Genomic DNA, 17,393 nt, shown 5'->3' with positions numbered 1-17,393 from the left:
ATCTTTTGTTCATCTGAAACCTTGATGGGCCTCCCGTAGGAGACGTCCCAATCCGGTCCAGTTCCTCTGGCCGTGTTCGGATCCAAGGGCTGCACCTTCCAAGGACGGATCTGTAAATCTAAAACTACTTAATTGTTTCTTCTTGACCTATTTAAGGCCAACTAACTTTTTTAAAATGGATTTAATACATTTTAAGGCCTTAATTTTACACACATGAATTGAATGCTTTTTAAGGTCACTCTGACATGAAAGAAATATCACATTTATAAGTTAATGTTACTTGGATTGGCTGACTTCTTATGCTCTGTGCGTACATGCCAGCTGTATCCACTTCACACCTACTGCAAAGATAACAGGAACGAAAACAAAATGCATGGAGTTAACCCCGACCCTTCCCGTCGGTGTGCAAGAAGACTTTTCTGGAAAGTTTTATCTGCCTGGAATTCCTTCAGCACCAACCTGAGACCCCTTTCTGTCCCCCTGATAAGAGAAACATGCTGGACTTTACACCTTGTTACCAAGTCAGTTCATCCTGCAGGGTTATAATAATCTGGGGTTTTCCATTATAGTTATTTTTTTTTCAAAGGGGACTTTTCATTTTTCTAAATTACTTTGCAAGTTTTTTTGTTTTTTTATTGAATATTTCTTATTTTTAGTTTAGTTTTTATTAGTTATAGCAGTAGTCTTAGTTTTTTTGGTTGATTTTTAGGAGCAGAATTAAAAAAGGTCAGAGTATTGTGTTTACGCCTGAAATAAAAATGGAATATCAAGAGCTTGAGACGAAGACACAGAAAACACTTTTTAAAATAAATATTAAGGGATTATTTACATAAATCATGTTCGATTATCTTGCAGAAAAGTTACTTGTAAACTAGTTTTGTCTTAATCCAAGTGTAATAAGAAATTTGCAGTAGAAACTAGATCAAAACTACTGGAGAAGATTTTGTTTTTTTGCAGTGCAGGAATTGGAATTTTGTTCACATATAATGTTAATTCACTTTATTTGAGATGTTTCTGTGCATCTTCTTGACACTGAAACCCGCTTGAAGGGCAAATAAATCCCTGCGCATATTATACTCATCTTCACTTAAATTATTCTGATATGTTGCATGATGTGTAGACAGAAAAATCTCCAGGAGCCATCTGTCAGAGCGACGCATTGAAATACAAACACAGATAAAACACCTCCAGGAAAGAGAGTATTTTATTGTTAGCATTGGTCAGAGCTAAATCTGCAAACATTTCCTAAGCAAAAAAAATAATAGAAACATTAAACAAAAACTAAACAAGGGCAGAAAATACATCAAAGTGTGTTAGAAAGGAAAGGAGACAAAGTAGGAGGCCTGAATCACCCAGTCAGTGACCTTGGTGAGGGACAGAGGCGGCGCTCCGATCTCGGTAGCGCCTGTCGGCGTGTTTCAGTCGGCGCTCTCCAACCAAAACCAGGTCTGACGTGCCTCCATCTTCCCAACGCCAACATCCTCCAGAACTAAAACACCTAATAAATCAGAGAGCGAGTTCTGCTGCTCTAATCATCCGCTATCTGGCCCAACGCCACAGAAACTGGCTGCCGCTTCTGAGCAGGAACCCCGGTATGAAGGGCAAAGGTCACGTTAGCTTCCACGCCTTCAACAGAGACCTGCCCGTCTTCATCTCGTCTGCAAGATGAGAGCCTGGTCCGGACGCTTCGTCCTCAAAAAACTGCAGCTTTTAAATCAGGACACGGATTAGAGCCACCCAAAAAAATTTAAACACATTAAAATTCAGATTTTTTTCCCCCCAGAGTTCTGACTTTAAACTCACAGTTCCGACTTTTTTCTCAGATTTTTTCACCTCAGAATTCAGATTTCTTTCGCAATTTTGACTTTCAAAATATTTTTTTTTTCAAATTTTTTTTTTCCCTCTCAAGATTCTGACTTATCTCAGAACTTTGATGTTAATCTAAGATTTCCAAAATTTTATTCCTCATAATTTTTTGTTCCTCAGAATTCAAATTCTTATTTATCCCCTCTCAAATTTCTGACTTTAATTTCAGAATTCCAACTTTTTACCTCAAAATTCCCACTTTTTTAAAATCACAATTCTGAGATTTTTTTCTTCTGAATTTTTTTCTCCCAATTTTGACTTTTTCTCAGAATTCTGACTTTTCTCCTCGGAATTCAAACTTTTCAGAATTCTGACTTGTTCTCACTTTTTTTCCCTTAAAATTTTTGCTTCAATTTCAGGATTACAACTTTTATCTCAAAATTCCCACTTTTTAATTTCAGAATTCTGGCACTAATATCAGAATTTGGATATTTCTTTCCTCAGACAGAATTCTGACTTTAAGCTCAGAATTTTCTTTTTTGTTAGAATTCTAATTCTGTCCATCTATGTTAAAATCCAAATAAAAAACCCAAACATTCTTAGTTGTACGTTAATTATGATGTTAGCGTATGAAAATAATCACATATCTGTTTCTTCCTTGTAATAGAATTTGTAAACCTGCACACTGAAAACCTGTACCAAAATTATTTGATAGATTTATAAGAAATTTAAAGACTAGATTTTCCTGATGGTGCAAAAACAATTTAAACAAATCTGATTCTGAGGGGGGGAAAAAGTCTGGATTGTTTTTGTTTTTTTCCCAGTGGCACTAATCTTCTTCCGTACACGGATGCTTGATTTACTATTTCTAACTCTTGTGCCTGATTAAAAGGCACTGATCATTTTATTCACACAGAAATACTGTTAGGAGTCACTCTGCTTGAGACAATGCAGACTGATTTAGAAAAAAGTGAAGAAACTCAATTATCAATACAAGACGCAAAACTTTGCCTGCGCTACAAATTATTAGAGAGGAAAAACTCAAATTAATCTGCTGAAACCTCAGCTTGTTAGATGTCTAACAGAACAACATGCAGATATTCAGGACTTTAAAAAGAGACGTGGATGAAAATCCTGAAGGAAATAAAAAAATAGCACCAGGCGAATGTAGAAGCAAACCGCTGGGATTCAGCTGTCGTTCTGTCAAAAGCTGCTGCGACATAAACTCACCTCCCGTTTCTCACCTAAAATCCAGTTTCAGCGTTTACGAACCGAGCGCTCCCTCCTGCCCCCCACGTTTCACATACACGTAACCACACATCAACCTGCACAACACTACAAATGAGATCAAAACAATCTACATTTCAAGGCCTCTTCTATGACAGATTACTGGGGTCAAGGCAAATAAAATCTCATTTTTCAGCTACAATAATGTTTTACATCTTAGTAGAATCGGTTACACGACTTAAAAGTGGACATTTTAGTCTGAAAGTAATTGCAAGGGTGCTAAACTGATTAGAAAGCGCTTCATAATGGAGGCAGCTTTGAGGTTTAAACTGAAAATAAAGGAATATTTCATTCAGAAACATCAGAATGTGTTCCAGGACATAATGGAGAAATTCCTTGAAATTCAAGGAAGGTCTTTGTGTTCAGTGGTCGACTCCTTAATGATCTGAAAAGGAAAAAAAAACAGATTTAATGCTTAAAAACAGCAAAAAGTAACTCTTGGTCCAACACTGCCACCTGGCGGGGAAACATGAGCGGTGCAGCGCGGCGCAGCTCCTACCTCCCCGTCTCTGGTCTCCACAGTTCGGACCAGGATGCTTCGCTTCACATGAGCCTCCGGAGTTTTAGTGTCCAAATTAGTTTCTAACCCGAAAACAGACAAAAAAACAAAACCAAAAAACATTTAGGATCTCTGGAGAACGCAAGAAAATCTGAAAAACATTTCCCTTCCTACTAAGCTTTGTAATAAACACTAAATATTTAAGACTGATTGGATTGAGCATCTAAATATTTGTATTAATGAATTAGAATGAGACATTTAAACTGTCCATATTATGTTTTAATTTATGGAAATGTTCTAACATTTATTAAACGACTGACTGAAAAGCCAAACAAAAAAATATAGAAAGCCGTTTTTCAGAGTAAATTAAGGGATTTGTGTAATGATTTTAAATGTGTCACTTCACACGTTTATTGTTATAATTTTTGTTTATTTGACTGTTTTATGGCTTTAAATGTCAAAAATAATAATATTTTCATCACACTAGCTAATACAAATATATTTTTACTCTGTTTTTAACTAACTTAACTGGTGAGTTATCCTTGTTTGCTTTGCTATAATCGCCAAAGTAGCTGACATTTATTTCATTACATTTTATTTCATGACTTTAAATGGTAAATGAAGAATCTTAAATGTGTCACTGTACATTTATATTAAAACTAACATATCTAAAATATATTATCATTTCAGTTTATTTCACAATTTTGTGATTTTAAATAAAAAAATAGATGTCCTAAATTTATCAGTGCACATTTTCATCACCAAACTAGCCAATAAGTTTTTGTTTTTAATTATCTTAACTGGCAAGAAAAATAATCATAAATCTCTCTTTACATTCCTACAATCAACAAAGAAGCTAACATTTATTTTTATTTCAGTTTATTTGCAAGACATTACATTTTAAATGTAAGTTATTTTGTTTTAATTACTTTAAATAGCAATAACAATAATCCTATGCAAGACATTTAGCCTCGACTCCTGCTTCTGACTCATTAAAACAGAAATAATTAACAAGTTTTACTAAAAGCTTCTACTTTCCACTCTCACAATTAAATAAAATGTCCCCTCTTACAACCAAAAGCATTTTATTATAAGAGAATATTATTGCTGCGTCTGATTCTGACCTCTAAACTGCAGGTTGGAAAAGCTCTGAACTGGGATGGTGATCCTGACGGCAGAAAGAAGAAAAACAAGTTTTTATTTCTCTGTTTTTGATGCAAAACGTCAAAAGTCTCCGGTTTTCACCTGCTCTCCTCTCCTTCCAGCAGCTTCCTGTAGGTGGCGATCTCGATGTCCAGAGCCAGTTTGACATTGAGGAGGTCCTGGTACTCCTGCAGGTGGCGGGCCATCTCCTCCTTCAGGGCCTGGATCTCCTCCTCCAGGCGGCTGACCGTGTCCTGGTACCCGGCAGCCTCCATGGCGCTGCGGTCCTCCAGCTCCCGCAGCTGGCGCTCCAGAGACTCGTTCTAGAGGACGAGGAGATCCGGCTCCGATTCAGCAGCTGCACCGCGAAAAACGCCACGAATTCTGGTTTCTACTGCGGATTAACTCAGTACATCTGGAATCAGACAGATGTCTCATCTGCCTCAAGACATTTAAGTTACTTTGAAACTACTGAAACTTTTCAACAACTTAAAAGTAACTTTCAACGAACTTAAGTTATTTAAAGCTTAAGTTACTTTTAACCGAACTAACTTTTAAGTAACGTCAAAGTTAAAAGTAACTTTGAAATTACTTAACAGTGACTTAAGTTACTGTAAAGTTTCTTTTAACTAACTTTCTTTTAAAAGTCAACTCACTTTTAACTATTAAATACCTTAAGTAATTTAAAAGTAACCCAAGTTATTTTTAAGTTGCTTTTCACTAACTTGAAAGTGAAGATACTTTTAAATGAATGAAAAGTTCATTTTAACTAACTTAAATGTAACAAGTTCAGTTTTTAAGTTACTTTTAAAGAACTTAAAAGTAACTTTCAACTAGCTAAAGCAATTTAGTTAATAATGTATAATCTGCCAGTAACTAGTTAGTTTAGTTACTTTTAAATTGATGGATTACAGATTAAAAGAATGAAAAGGATTCCCAGTCAAATACTATGTTGAAATATTGTCCATAAAATGCCTCTATTGTCTGGTTTCTAGTGCAAATATCTTAGTTTTGTCCTATTTCAAGTGTTTCGTCATACAGGTGGCTTTTTGACAATAAATAGCAGCTTGTTTTAAGTCATTGATTTCTTCTTATTGATGAAAAATACGAGTCCAACTCATAAATAACTCATAAATAATCTGCCAGTGGAATTAGAACTTGGTTGCTAGGTTACGGGCTGGGCTTGGCTGGGGTTGCTAGGCAACGGCGCCAATAGAACATGTACATTTTGGAATTATTGACATAAAACAAGCTTGTATATTGTGTTGAACAGTTACCTGTAAGTTTGTTTTGTCTTATCATTTCAGTTAGAGTCTGAACAGACGGAGGACGGGAGACGGAGCTGGTTGTTCTTTAATTTAGACGCTGGACACTTTTCACGCAGTTTTTCCTGAGATCCGGAAAACTTACGGTGCCTCTGAGAGCGTCCAGGTCGCAGGTCAGAGCCTGAACCTGACGCCGATATTCGTTGGCGTCCTGCTTCGCTTGCCGCAGGGCCTCCGCGTTTCGATTGGCTGCGTCTGTCAGGTCAGCAAACTGGAAGAAAAAAACCCAAACAGTCCAACTCCGCTGCATGTTTTCACAGCTAGGCTTCTGATTTTCACATAAAATATTTACTGAACTAAACACTGGTAAAAATAATCTGCCCTGTTGACTTTAAAAAAATTAAATGCTAACAACTAGCCAGTAAGTAATTACAACATCTTGTATCTTGAACAATACTAAATATATTTGTTTAAAGACACCAACTTGAATTTTTAGTGTTGATTTCACAGATTCAGTTGAGTTAAATCTACTTCAGCGCAGAATGGTGTTTGTCAGTGCAGAGGTGAGCTTCCTGACCTTGGATCGGTACCACTCCTCGGTTTCATGCATGTTGGACGTGGCCATGTTCTCATACTGGACTCTGATGTCCCTCAGAGCCGCAGTCAAGTCCGGTTTGGACACGTCCAGATCGACATGGACCTGCTGGGCCACGAGCTGGTCGTGCAGCTCACGCAGCTCCTGGAGGAGAGGAGAGAAGGGAGGAGGAGGGAGGAGGGGAGGGGAGGAGGGGAGGAGAGGAGGAGGTGAGGAGAAGAGGAGGGAGGAAGGGAGGAGGGGAGGAAGGAGGGGAGGAGGGAGGAGGGGAGGAAGAAAGGAAAGAAGGAAGGAAGAGGAGAGGAGGGAAGAGGAGAGGAGGGAGGGAAGGAGGGGAGGAGGGGAGGAAGAAGGAAGGGAGGAAGGAAGGAGGGAAGAGGAGAGGAGGGAGGGAAGGAGGGGAGGAGGAAAGGAGGGGAGAGGAGGAGAGGAGGGGAGAAGGGAGGAAGGGAGGAAGGAAGGAGGGAAGAAAGGAGGGAAGAGGAGAAGAGGGAGGGAAGGATAGAGGGAGGGAGGGAAGGAGGGAACGAGGGGAGGGAAGGGAAGAAGAGAGGGAAGGGAGGAGGGAAGGAGGGAGAACAGGAGGGAGGGAGGAGAGAGGGAGGGAAGAAAAAGAGGGAAGGAGGGAAGGAAGAGGAGAGGAGGGAGGGAGGGAATGAAGGAAGAAGTTAGAACCATCAACCGTCATCATCCTGGTCTCTTGATCTCGATTCTCGCCTCCTCGTGAATTTTCTTCAGGAAGTTGATCTCGTCCTGCAGAGCTTCGATCTTCCTCTCCAGCTGGACTCGACTGAGAGCCGCTTCGTCCACATCCTTCACAAAGATGGACAGACGGCCTCAGATTACAGATTACCAAACATGTGGATTACCTGAGAGACGCGGCCGTACCTGTCTGAAAGTGTTCAGACTGTTTTCTGCTTCCTGGCGCAGAGTCATCTCATCCTGAAGTCTGTCAACAAAAAACAGACCAAACTGAAACTCATGACACGTCTGTAAAAATCTGCGTAGTTTCTTTTCCACCCAAAACTTTAGAAATTTAGTGATTAATTTCAGAAATTTCTATTAAAAAAAAATGTAAAAAATGTCAAAAATGTTCAAATGCTGAACATTTTTGACATTTGAAACTCAGAAATTTTAAAGTTTTTCTGTATAAAATCTTTGAAATTATTCTAAAAATTTGAGGGTTTTTTTTGTAACATTTTTACCAGAAATTTACTCTTTTTTTTTAACGCCTTTGCAGATTTTTTCATGTTTGCTGTTCAGAAAAACATCTAGTTTACGTTTCTTTCAGGCTCAGTAGAATAACTTTATTTTCAGTGATAATAACCTTCTTTCAATACGTTCGTTATATTTAAGTTTAATAAAAAATAAAAGCACATTTTAAATGCAGGACATTTGGTTTTTCAGGAAAAGTTTCTGGATAAATGTTTTCTTAAAGCATGGTTATAAAACTTTGTAAGAAAATTATGTTTGTCATAATTTTACCTTGATTACAAATTAAAACTCTCCATCTGCATCTCAGGGCCAAATTTGTATCATGTTTGAAGTGAAGTTGGAGGCCACACAAAATCACCTCAAGGGCCACAAATGGCCCCTGCGCCACACTTTGGACTCCCCGTTCTAGACTAAATAGTGTGCTTAAATATTATTTTATTAATCAAATCAATGCAGGTTTTATCCATTTACTAGCAAATTACATCCATCAATCCCTCCAGTTTCTTGAGAATTATCATGGAAATTTACGAAAAATCCAAACTTTTTGTGCTAATCGGAGTTTATAGCAGATTTTTCTCAAAAATTGTCAAAATCTTTCTGACTTGTGCTGAACAGCTGCCTCAGCCTTAACTGATGTCAGTCCATCATCTGTACAGCGAAGAATAAAAAGTTTCATTTACTGTCATGAGTGCAAATATTTCCAAATTAGAAACACAAACACTTTGAATTTTGTTGCAAGAAAATCACAAAAGTGTCACGAAATCCTTGAGAGACTGAAAAGACGTTCAATAATATTATTTAATTTTAAGAATTCATTGATATTTTAACAGTTTGTGATCAGGTTTTATCAACACATTCTGGGAGAACCGGCCCTTTAAGAGCATTCAGCATCCTGATTTGGCCCAAAACGAAAATGAGTTTGACACCGCTGGTCTAAATAATCAACCCGGCATGTTGTAGTCAGAGAAACTGGACTTTTGTCCTGCATGTGGAGGATTTTAAAATATTTTGATTAGACTTTCAATTGGCATTTTTTTGTGCTGCAGAGGGATAACAGGACTCAGCTGAATGGGCAGCTCATGCATCATTGCACTTTCACTCTGATCTAACACCCAGAGGCCTTTCCCACGGGATGGACCACACACACACACACACACACACACACACACACACACACACACACACACACACACACACACACACACACACACACACCAGGACCGACCTGAACTGGGACGGACGACGCCCCACCATCCATCTGTCGCACGCAGACAGAACTGGACTCGCTGAGGCTTTGCATAACGTCTGTACAGCTTCATGCAGAGCTGCACAGAAGTCAGTGGGAACCTGGAAGGTGACCTTTGACCCTCAGAGCACCAATCTTTCACAGGACGAGCAGCTGCGCGGTCAGAGGGCAGGGAGCAGATCTTCCCACCCTCAGACTTTCAATCGGAGCTTAAATTGTTGAGTCCAGCCGCGAATGTAATTATTACCAGAGGGTGGTGACTAGTTACATTTACCGGAGTAATTTTTTTTAATGTAGTCTGAGGAGTATTTTTATGCTTTACTTTTACTTGAGTAACTTTATTAAAAGTATCTCTACTCTTACTTGAGTAAAATGTCTGGATTTTCTACCCACTGAATGAAAATTAAACATGTTTTAACCAAAAATCCACCAGAGACAAAAACACACCTGCAGTTTCTGATAAAGTTTAATAAGTTGTTTTTTATTGAAATAAACTGATATCAAAATTTGCAGTAAATTTATATTTTGGTCCATCTGATTAAGTAATTTTTAAATATTAAGTGATTGATAAACTTGAGTAACATTTTTTTACCCTAAGTTGAGTCATTTCTTTGATGGCTACTTTTTACTTTTACTTTTAATAAATGCATGTTGAGGTGCTGCTACTTTTACTTGAGTCAAGTTTTTGGGTTCTCCACCCTCCTCTGGTTTGGAGAAGTGAAATCCGCCCGGTGAGGCGATGTTCATCAATTAATTTGTTTATGAAAAACGAGAGGAAAAGCGAACAGCTGCCTCCCTTTGTGCGGAGCCTCCATTGTGCAGCCGCTCATTCCTCCACAGCCTCCCAAAAGCGGCGAGGGGTTCAGTCAGGATCAAGTTTAGAAAAAGGGAGTAAAGCTCCCGCCGCGCATGTTGGTGTGCATTCCAGGAAAACCGCATCTCCATTTAAATGAACGGGTAAACACAGCTCAACTCTATTTGTGCCAAAATTAATTAAAGCTATTTGTTTTGCAAAGTAAAACCTGTAAGTTTTTTAAGTAGCTTAGAGGAAATGCTGAAATTTGTTGAAATTTGAAAATGTTAAACAGTGAAAATGAAAAAAAATTGGCTATAATATTTAGCCTGCATGAAAATGACTGCAGGCTAAATATGAATGCAGTTTTTAAGAAAATTTAAATTTTTAGGAAATCCCTATCAGATACGTTTGTCTTATTTATATGAACTAAAATAACTGAATAAAAAGGCTTTAATGTTCTAATAATAAATGTCCAGCACCTGAGGTTTGGTCCATCTTTTCCTCATCATTTGTCTCCTGCACGTTAATGTTTGTATCTCATTACTTTATTTTCATCGTGCAACAAAATGTAAACAGTCAGTTGGTAGAAACTGTCAATGTGACTTTGGCAGCTTAACTGTGATAAACAGTTGTAGGCCAACAACATGCTGGCTAATTCAAACTCAAATACTTTATTGATCGGAAAGGGAAGTTGAATGTTGTCGTAACTCACTAAATTCAGAGTTATTGTATTTAGCGATGGCTGTTGGCAGAAGAAATCTCCTGTAGCAGTCTGTGCTACAGCGAATCTGAAGAAGCCTCTGACACCGTTTTCCCATGACGGCCTCATAAAGAGGTCGGTCGGGGTCGTCTGTAATTTTCTTGATTTTATGAAGAATCCATCTGTGCGTCAACTCCAGAGGTAATTCCGGGTAACCATGGCAACCAGTGACAGCTTAAAGGCAGTCCACCATTTTTAAAAAAACAAATAATCTCTCTATAGCAGATTTCTCTAACTGTGGTCCGTGGGCGCCCCCCGGTGGTCGGAAAGGTACTGCATGTAAATGACTATTTATTGTGACGTTATCGCAAAGTGCGACGCTACAGCTAGCTTAGCAAAGGACTGGGTTTAAAAATAATGATGGTTTAAACCCTGGTCACTCAAAAGAAAAGCTGAAAATATTGATTGAAAGGAAACAACTGCAGGATTTCTGAATTATCGGAGGAAGTTGAGTAAAACCTGCTGAGTTTTGATGAGTCATTCACAAACAATCTGATTCTTTTGAACGGCTCCAAGCCGTGAACTAGTCTCAGTTGGTGAGAACTGTTCTTTGTTTTTTACGACTTTGCTTGCTTATAATACTCTTCTCACATGTCAACAATTATTATTTAATTAAAATGATTCAATTAAATTAATTAAAAACAATAGATAAATGAAATTGATAGAAATAGATTTGGATAGAAGAGGATTTTTGTTTCTGGCAAAGCAATTCAAGTCTGTTTTTCCATTTGTTGAGCTTCTAAATTACAAATAGCCCTAAATGTTATTAATGCTCACAACACCCAACTTCTTTTATTTCCATGTGTTTGACATCGTTGGAGCTTAGAATCCACACTGTCTGAATCTGGAAATAACTCAAAATGAGTCGATGTGTTGATGGCCATTCACATTTACCAAACAGCATTTCCCTTTAGGATGAACAAAGTGAGTTAAGAGCCTCATATTTTCATTTCAGGTTGTATGTATACATCGAGTTACGTGGTTCTCAGCCTGAAAAAGTTTAGTAAACACTGCTCTATAGCCTAGTCGGTGTTTCTCGACTGCCACAAACTTTCTCCTAGGCAGTCAACGTGAGTACCGCCGGTCTTTAAATGCATATAAATCATTAAACTTAGTAATCCTGTGTGGATACGCGCCTCCCACTGGAGTCCCACCCCCCACTGCCTTACCTTTGCTTCAGCATGGCCAGATCGGCTGCCAGGTTGTCCCTCTCGACCTCCAGCCGGGCCTTCCCGTTGGTGAGCCCGTCCACCTGCCGCCGCAGCTCCCTGAGCTCATCCTGGTAGATGTCTCCCAGGCGGCTGGGCTCCTTCACCTTCAGCTGGTTCAGCTCCGCCACCAGCATCTTGTTCTGCTGCTCCAGCAAGCGCACCTTCTCTATGTAGCTGGCAAAGCGGTCGTTCAGGCCCATCATCTCCATCTTCTCGTTGGTGCGTATTTCTTTGTAGTGGGCCTTCATGAGGGAGTCGGCGGAGAAGTCCAGCCGGTCACCGGGGCTCCCCAGCAGCAGGGCCGTGCTGGCGGAGCCCAGGGAGAGCCTGGAAACGGGGCTGGAGAGGGTGATGGACCGCGGGGTGCCATGCCAGGAGAGGCGGTTGGAAGACAGGCTACCGATTCTGGCGCCCGAGCCGCCCTGAGGCCCAAAACGTTTCCTGTATGAGGACTGGACCCTCTGGCTCTCCATGCTGGGGGAATAAGCTCACCCGGTGCACAAGCAGGGGTTTTATAGAGGGAGCAACCCCCCTTTGGGCCACAGGGTGGGGCGGGCAGTGAATGGGACAAAAAGGGGAGAGCGAAGGGCTGGTTTACATGACACTCAGAAAGCTGTGCGCCAGGGATTGTCCGTGCTCGTCCACTCAACTACAAATGTCTCCTGGATTTTTTTATTTTTTTTACTTCGTCCTCTCCCCCTTTTCCTCCCTCTGACTCACTCGCTCTTTCAGTCCTACGTTCAACCCCTTTTTGTCCAACTCGCTTTTTTTCTGCTCCAAGCGAATGAAAAGGAATTTGTGTGACAGGCTCTGGCCACAAATCCAACCTGACCACACATGAGCTCTTCAAAACACAGAGACACAGAAAGGGACTTTGATTAAACAAGGGGAGGGGGTGTTGGAGAGACATCATAGCTAGCTAAAAATACAGAAACAATGATTTACAAATAAGATAAAGACAACAAATCAATGGGAATGTGCCTTTTAGAAGCATTGTCATATGACAGACAAACTTCAGTCCATTTTATTTGGATTTCATGGGATAAACTTGGACAAAGTGGTGTTTCAATGTGAAATAGATGTGAAAATCTGAATGGCATGTAATAAATAGTTCCCACAAGTCTGAACCGGAAGTAGAACCCAAGGATTCAAGACCAACAAAAGGAAAATATATAGACACTCTTGATCAATGTGCGAGAGAAAGAGATATAAACAAAACGGCTGCTGTGGGGATCGACCTGGAGGAAACGGAGAATGAAAATATATCAGGCGATGTGGACAAGCTGCCTCCGATCTACGATATAGTTAACTACTTAATAAACACAAAGAGAGCGTATAACATGGAGGAGCTTCACCTGGAATCTATAAATGCATCACGTTATCTGCAATGTTTGATTGTAAATATCGTACGAACTCTTCGTGTGAATAAGTTTCTGGTGACTGGCGCAGTAATGTAAGCTACATATCCGTCTTAGCCATCAGCTAAAAGCTACATTAGCTAAGCTAATTCTGTTAGTACTACAGTAAATATCACTGATAGTATTACACAGAGGTGGGTAGAGTACTCAGAAATTGCTAAAGTCATAGCTGTAACGTACTTATATTGTTTATAAGTTAGACAGAAGTGAAGCGAGAGCTAGTTCTAAGCTCGTGATTTTATTGTTGTCATAGCAACTCCATAGCAACTGCCTGAGGATGACTGTCCGTTACAAAGTTCCCGGAAGTGTGACGTCACTTGATAACTGCATAACATCCAACCGTTTACTCAAATCCTCGTAAATGAAAACCTGTGATTTGATATCAGTAAAAAACTGAAAGATATTAACAAAATATTAACAAAATAAAAATAGATCCGCTTGATTCTAACCTCTTCACTGCTCAGTCTGGGCTTTCTCCCATTGAAGTGGATTAATCTGGTCAAATTTGAACCGGGCCAATCAATGAACAGAAGCAGAAGTTGTGAAAGTTGATGATTTTCTGTCGGGTAAAGTTAAAAACCTCTGAGTTCTGTAAACGAAGCAAAGCGTAGTGCAAGGGATCGATTTTTATCAGGCAATTAGAGGTAAATAAACCTAGCAGGTTTTATGGTTGGTGCGTTGAACGACACACTGAGCAAAGTCCAGACCTAAATCCAAACTTAAAATCTGTTGCAAACCTTAGATATCGCTGTTCAGATTCTATTGACTCCAATCCAGCTTGAGTTGATGTGCACAAAAACAAAGACTAAGATTTTTACTGGAGTTTCCAAACTATCCAACCGTCTTGGTGGAACATATTTTTGCTTCAGGCAGAGAGAGAAAGCAGCAGGTTTTTCAGTGTCGGGTCTTTGTGTGTGAAGTTCAGGTTATTGGACGTCCTGATGGATGGCGAAGTGCAGCGTTAGGAGGAAAAGGTTCGCGGAGTGCAAACTCAATCTGAGCTTCAGATTGACGAACTGAGGCTGCGTTACGATCCGCTGCTCTCCCACTGCCTTGACAACCAGACGGCTCAGCTCTTCTGCAAATCTTCTCCTTCTGGCTTTTTCTTCCAGACGACAATTTAGAGATGAGATCAAATCACTTAATGTTCCTCAACACAGAAACAGAAATTTAAACACAAGAAATGTTGGCGAAAACAGAGAGAGCTGCAATTTATCAGATGGTTATTAGAACTAGCATGTTATTCACTCAAGTTGGTCTTTTCTTTCACTCCTTCAATAAATGCCATTAGGAAAGTGGATAAAATTTAATTACATTGGGTCCAAATATGCAAAAGATTCCAAAGATTATGTTGGAGATAAAATTAAATGATAACTGTGGATAATTTCTCTCTCTTTCAATAAATGCCATTTCATTGTTTTGGGTCCAAATACGCAAAATAAATTTCCAAAGATCATCCAACTTCAAATTAAATAACCATTGGTAATTTCATTCCCTTTAAATAAATGTCATTAGGAAAAGTTGCAAAATTTTTATGACATTTTGTTTAAATATGCAAAATAAGATTCCAAAGATCATCTAGATTAAAATTAATATTGGTAATTTTTCTCTCTCTCAATAAATGCCATTAGGAAAAGTAGCTAAATTCTTTTTGCATTGGGACTAAATACACAAAAAAAGTTTCCAAATTTCATATAAATTAAATTAAAATGGTAACTCTTGATGCGTCTGAGGAATTTCCTGCTCAATTACAATAATAATAAAAAAAACAATAAATCCTGAATGGTTATATTTGCAGTAACGGCCGTTTCGCTACAAGCAGCAGGGCAACAACAAGGATTTCTTTGGGTCATAAAGCCACTGCCATTGTTTCTGGGAGCCAGTGAATAAAGCCTCCTTTCATTTTACTATCTGGCCCGCAGCGTTGATGCTGTAGAAGAAAAACAGCATCAGTGTCTTGAATCCCAATTGGTTTCTGTTAACAGAGGTTAAACAAGATGGCACAGTAAGTCTGGCAGAGATTTGTTGACTTAAAAGGCTCCATCTCCAAGGATTAACGGCGCGGTTGCATCATCTCGCTGACACTAATTGTTTCGGCTCGGTGGATTTTTCAGACAATCGCCGCTGTTGCCTTAGATTTGGTCACTGAGGTAATTTCTCCTGATAATTAAGCATCCAAACAGAGTGTTCGTACAGTCTGGAGCTTCCCCTGCCTCCTGGAAGACGGAGGGACAAACAGCTGACTGATGTTTTCGTTTTAGGGAGATCGCCTCAGGATGAACTGCAAAAAGAGAGAACGAGGCGGAATAGCAGCGCTGATCTCCAGCCTGGACGACATCACCGCCTTTCAACTTGGACTGTTTTGGCATTTTAAAATAAAATACCCGCATGGACTCCCTGAAAGCTAAACTTCAGCTGCATTGTTGTCTGAACGTACGTGACCTCGTACCAAACCGAATCCTGGCCAACAGAACCGACTCAGATCCAACGAATTAAAAAATCTACTTTAGCTAGTTCTACAAAAACGGACGACTTATTTAGAGGAAATCATCTCTTTAGTTGGACAATAAAATAGAAAAAGCCTTTATCGTTCCCTATAACAGAGAATGAATCAATGCTGAACTGGTAGAATGGACACATTTATAATCGAAGTTCTTCATCGTTTGTTTTTATTTATATTTGTTTATAATTTAGTTTCAATATTACTGAAATTGTTTGCATGGTAATTTTATTATCATTTATTTCTTTTCGTAACATTGAAACGGTTGTTTTGAATTTTGGGTTTAATTTATAATGTTAAAAATATTACATTTGACACCTTAATATGTAAAAAATTATGAAAAAAAAGTACATTTAATAAATTTTACTTTTAATATTTTAATATGTACATTTTACATGTACACTAAATGTACAGACTATTTACAATGCAGTATACCAGTGCAGAAAAACAGAAGTGCAATAAAATTTTAAAATGAGTTTAAACAAAAAGCAGAGCAACAAAATCAGTGATCTTATTTTTTTGGTTAGAGTCTAAAAAGCTGCTGGGAGGAAGGATCTGCGACGACGCTTCTTTGTGCATTTAGGATGCAGCAGTAGCAAAACATATTAAAATTGGTTTAATGGGTTTTCTCTAAAGTTTGGGGTCATAGTTCAAGTATTATTTGAGCTTTAAAGATGCTAATCAGCTGCTCCGAGTAAAAAAAAACAAAACGATAGCTTGTTGCCATGGTTACGCATCATAACTCTCAAAAAGTAGAAAAGTAAAAAAAAAATCTCTCCAGTTGCATTCACACCATCCGAAACATTAAAAGCCTCAACCAAAGGAAATATTAACAAATTAAGCTTTAAAGACGCTAATCAGATGCTCCCAACTGTAAAAACAATACCCTGTTGCCACGGTTACGCACGACAAGTGTCAAAAAGCAGAAAAGTACAAAGCTGCATAAATCAGACATTAAATGAAAACAAAGAAAACATGAACGAGTCTTCGAAACAAACAAATCAGAACCGTATCAGAGCTGTGACATCGAAGGCCTGATGTAAAGAGCAGGCGGGTTTAACCGGATCGGACCGTATGACTCAGCACCAGCAGGTCCAAACAGAGACACAGAGAGAGAGAGAGAGAGAGAGAGAGAGAGAGCCCGGTTCAGCCCAAAGCTCCAGTCTGCCTGTCAGCAGGAATGTGCTGCTCAGACAGACCTGCATACCGGACCACAGCATCACACCAGAACCACAATACCAACAGGTTTATGTTTTAGTAAAATGAACAATGTCCTCCAACTACTGACAACATGTCGCTGACATGACCAGCAGAAATGTAGTATTTATTTGCTCAAAATAAAAAAATAGATGCAGAGCTTTCAGACTTCAAATACTGCAAAGAAAACAGGTTCATATTAATTTAGAAACAACAAAACTGATGTTTTAACTCTGGAGAAAATGGGAACAAAATGATTATCACACGACTCTGTGGGTTTGGATGAAACGCTTCAAGTTTCTGATGCATTAATTTGATTTTTACTGAGAAATAATCAATGATAATCGATAAATTTGAGCAGGTTCTGATTAGGATTATATGCCAGATTAAATAGTAAAAAAAAAAACTTAAACCCATGTGTTTCATTAAGTCACATTTTTGAACTGTTGGTGTAA

General features: G+C 39.0%; 1 protein-coding gene across 1 annotated transcript; it reads right to left on the bottom strand.

Annotated features, from left to right (window-relative positions):
- Window positions 1–1,186: 1,186 nt before the first annotated feature.
- Window positions 1,187–12,449, bottom strand: gfap (glial fibrillary acidic protein). The gene is made up of 9 exons (XM_008416311.3): window positions 11,782–12,449; window positions 7,484–7,544; window positions 7,313–7,408; window positions 6,578–6,739; window positions 6,146–6,271; window positions 4,838–5,058; window positions 4,717–4,760; window positions 3,593–3,675; window positions 1,187–3,478 (listed from the first exon to the last, which is right to left on the bottom strand). The coding sequence occupies exons 1-9, from the start codon at window positions 12,294–12,296 to the stop codon at window positions 3,437–3,439; spliced, it is 1,350 nt and encodes a 449-aa protein (XP_008414533.1). The 5' UTR covers window positions 12,297–12,449; the 3' UTR covers window positions 1,187–3,436.
- Between the last annotated feature and the right edge of the window lie 4,944 nt (window positions 12,450–17,393).

The sequence above is a fragment of the Poecilia reticulata genome, chromosome 8, assembly GCF_904066995.2.
Source record: "Poecilia reticulata chromosome 8, P_reticulata-male-v2, whole genome shotgun sequence".
NCBI lineage: Eukaryota > Metazoa > Chordata > Actinopteri > Cyprinodontiformes > Poeciliidae > Poecilia > Poecilia reticulata.
This window is presented reverse-complemented; position numbering and strand designations above follow the sequence as displayed.

Excerpts from the sequence above, each read along its gene's own strand:
- gfap (XM_008416311.3), bottom strand. The coding sequence starts at position 12,296 with ATGGAGAGCCAGAGGGTCCAGTCCTCATACAGGAAACGTTTTGGGCCT. Across the intron at positions 6,272-6,577 it reads AGGAGTGGTACCGATCCAAG|TTTGCTGACCTGACAGACGC; the intron begins GTCAGGAAGCTC and ends TTTTTCTTCCAG. Across the intron at positions 5,059-6,145 it reads TGGACGCTCTCAGAGGCACC|AACGAGTCTCTGGAGCGCCA; the intron begins GTAAGTTTTCCG and ends CTCGTCCTCTAG.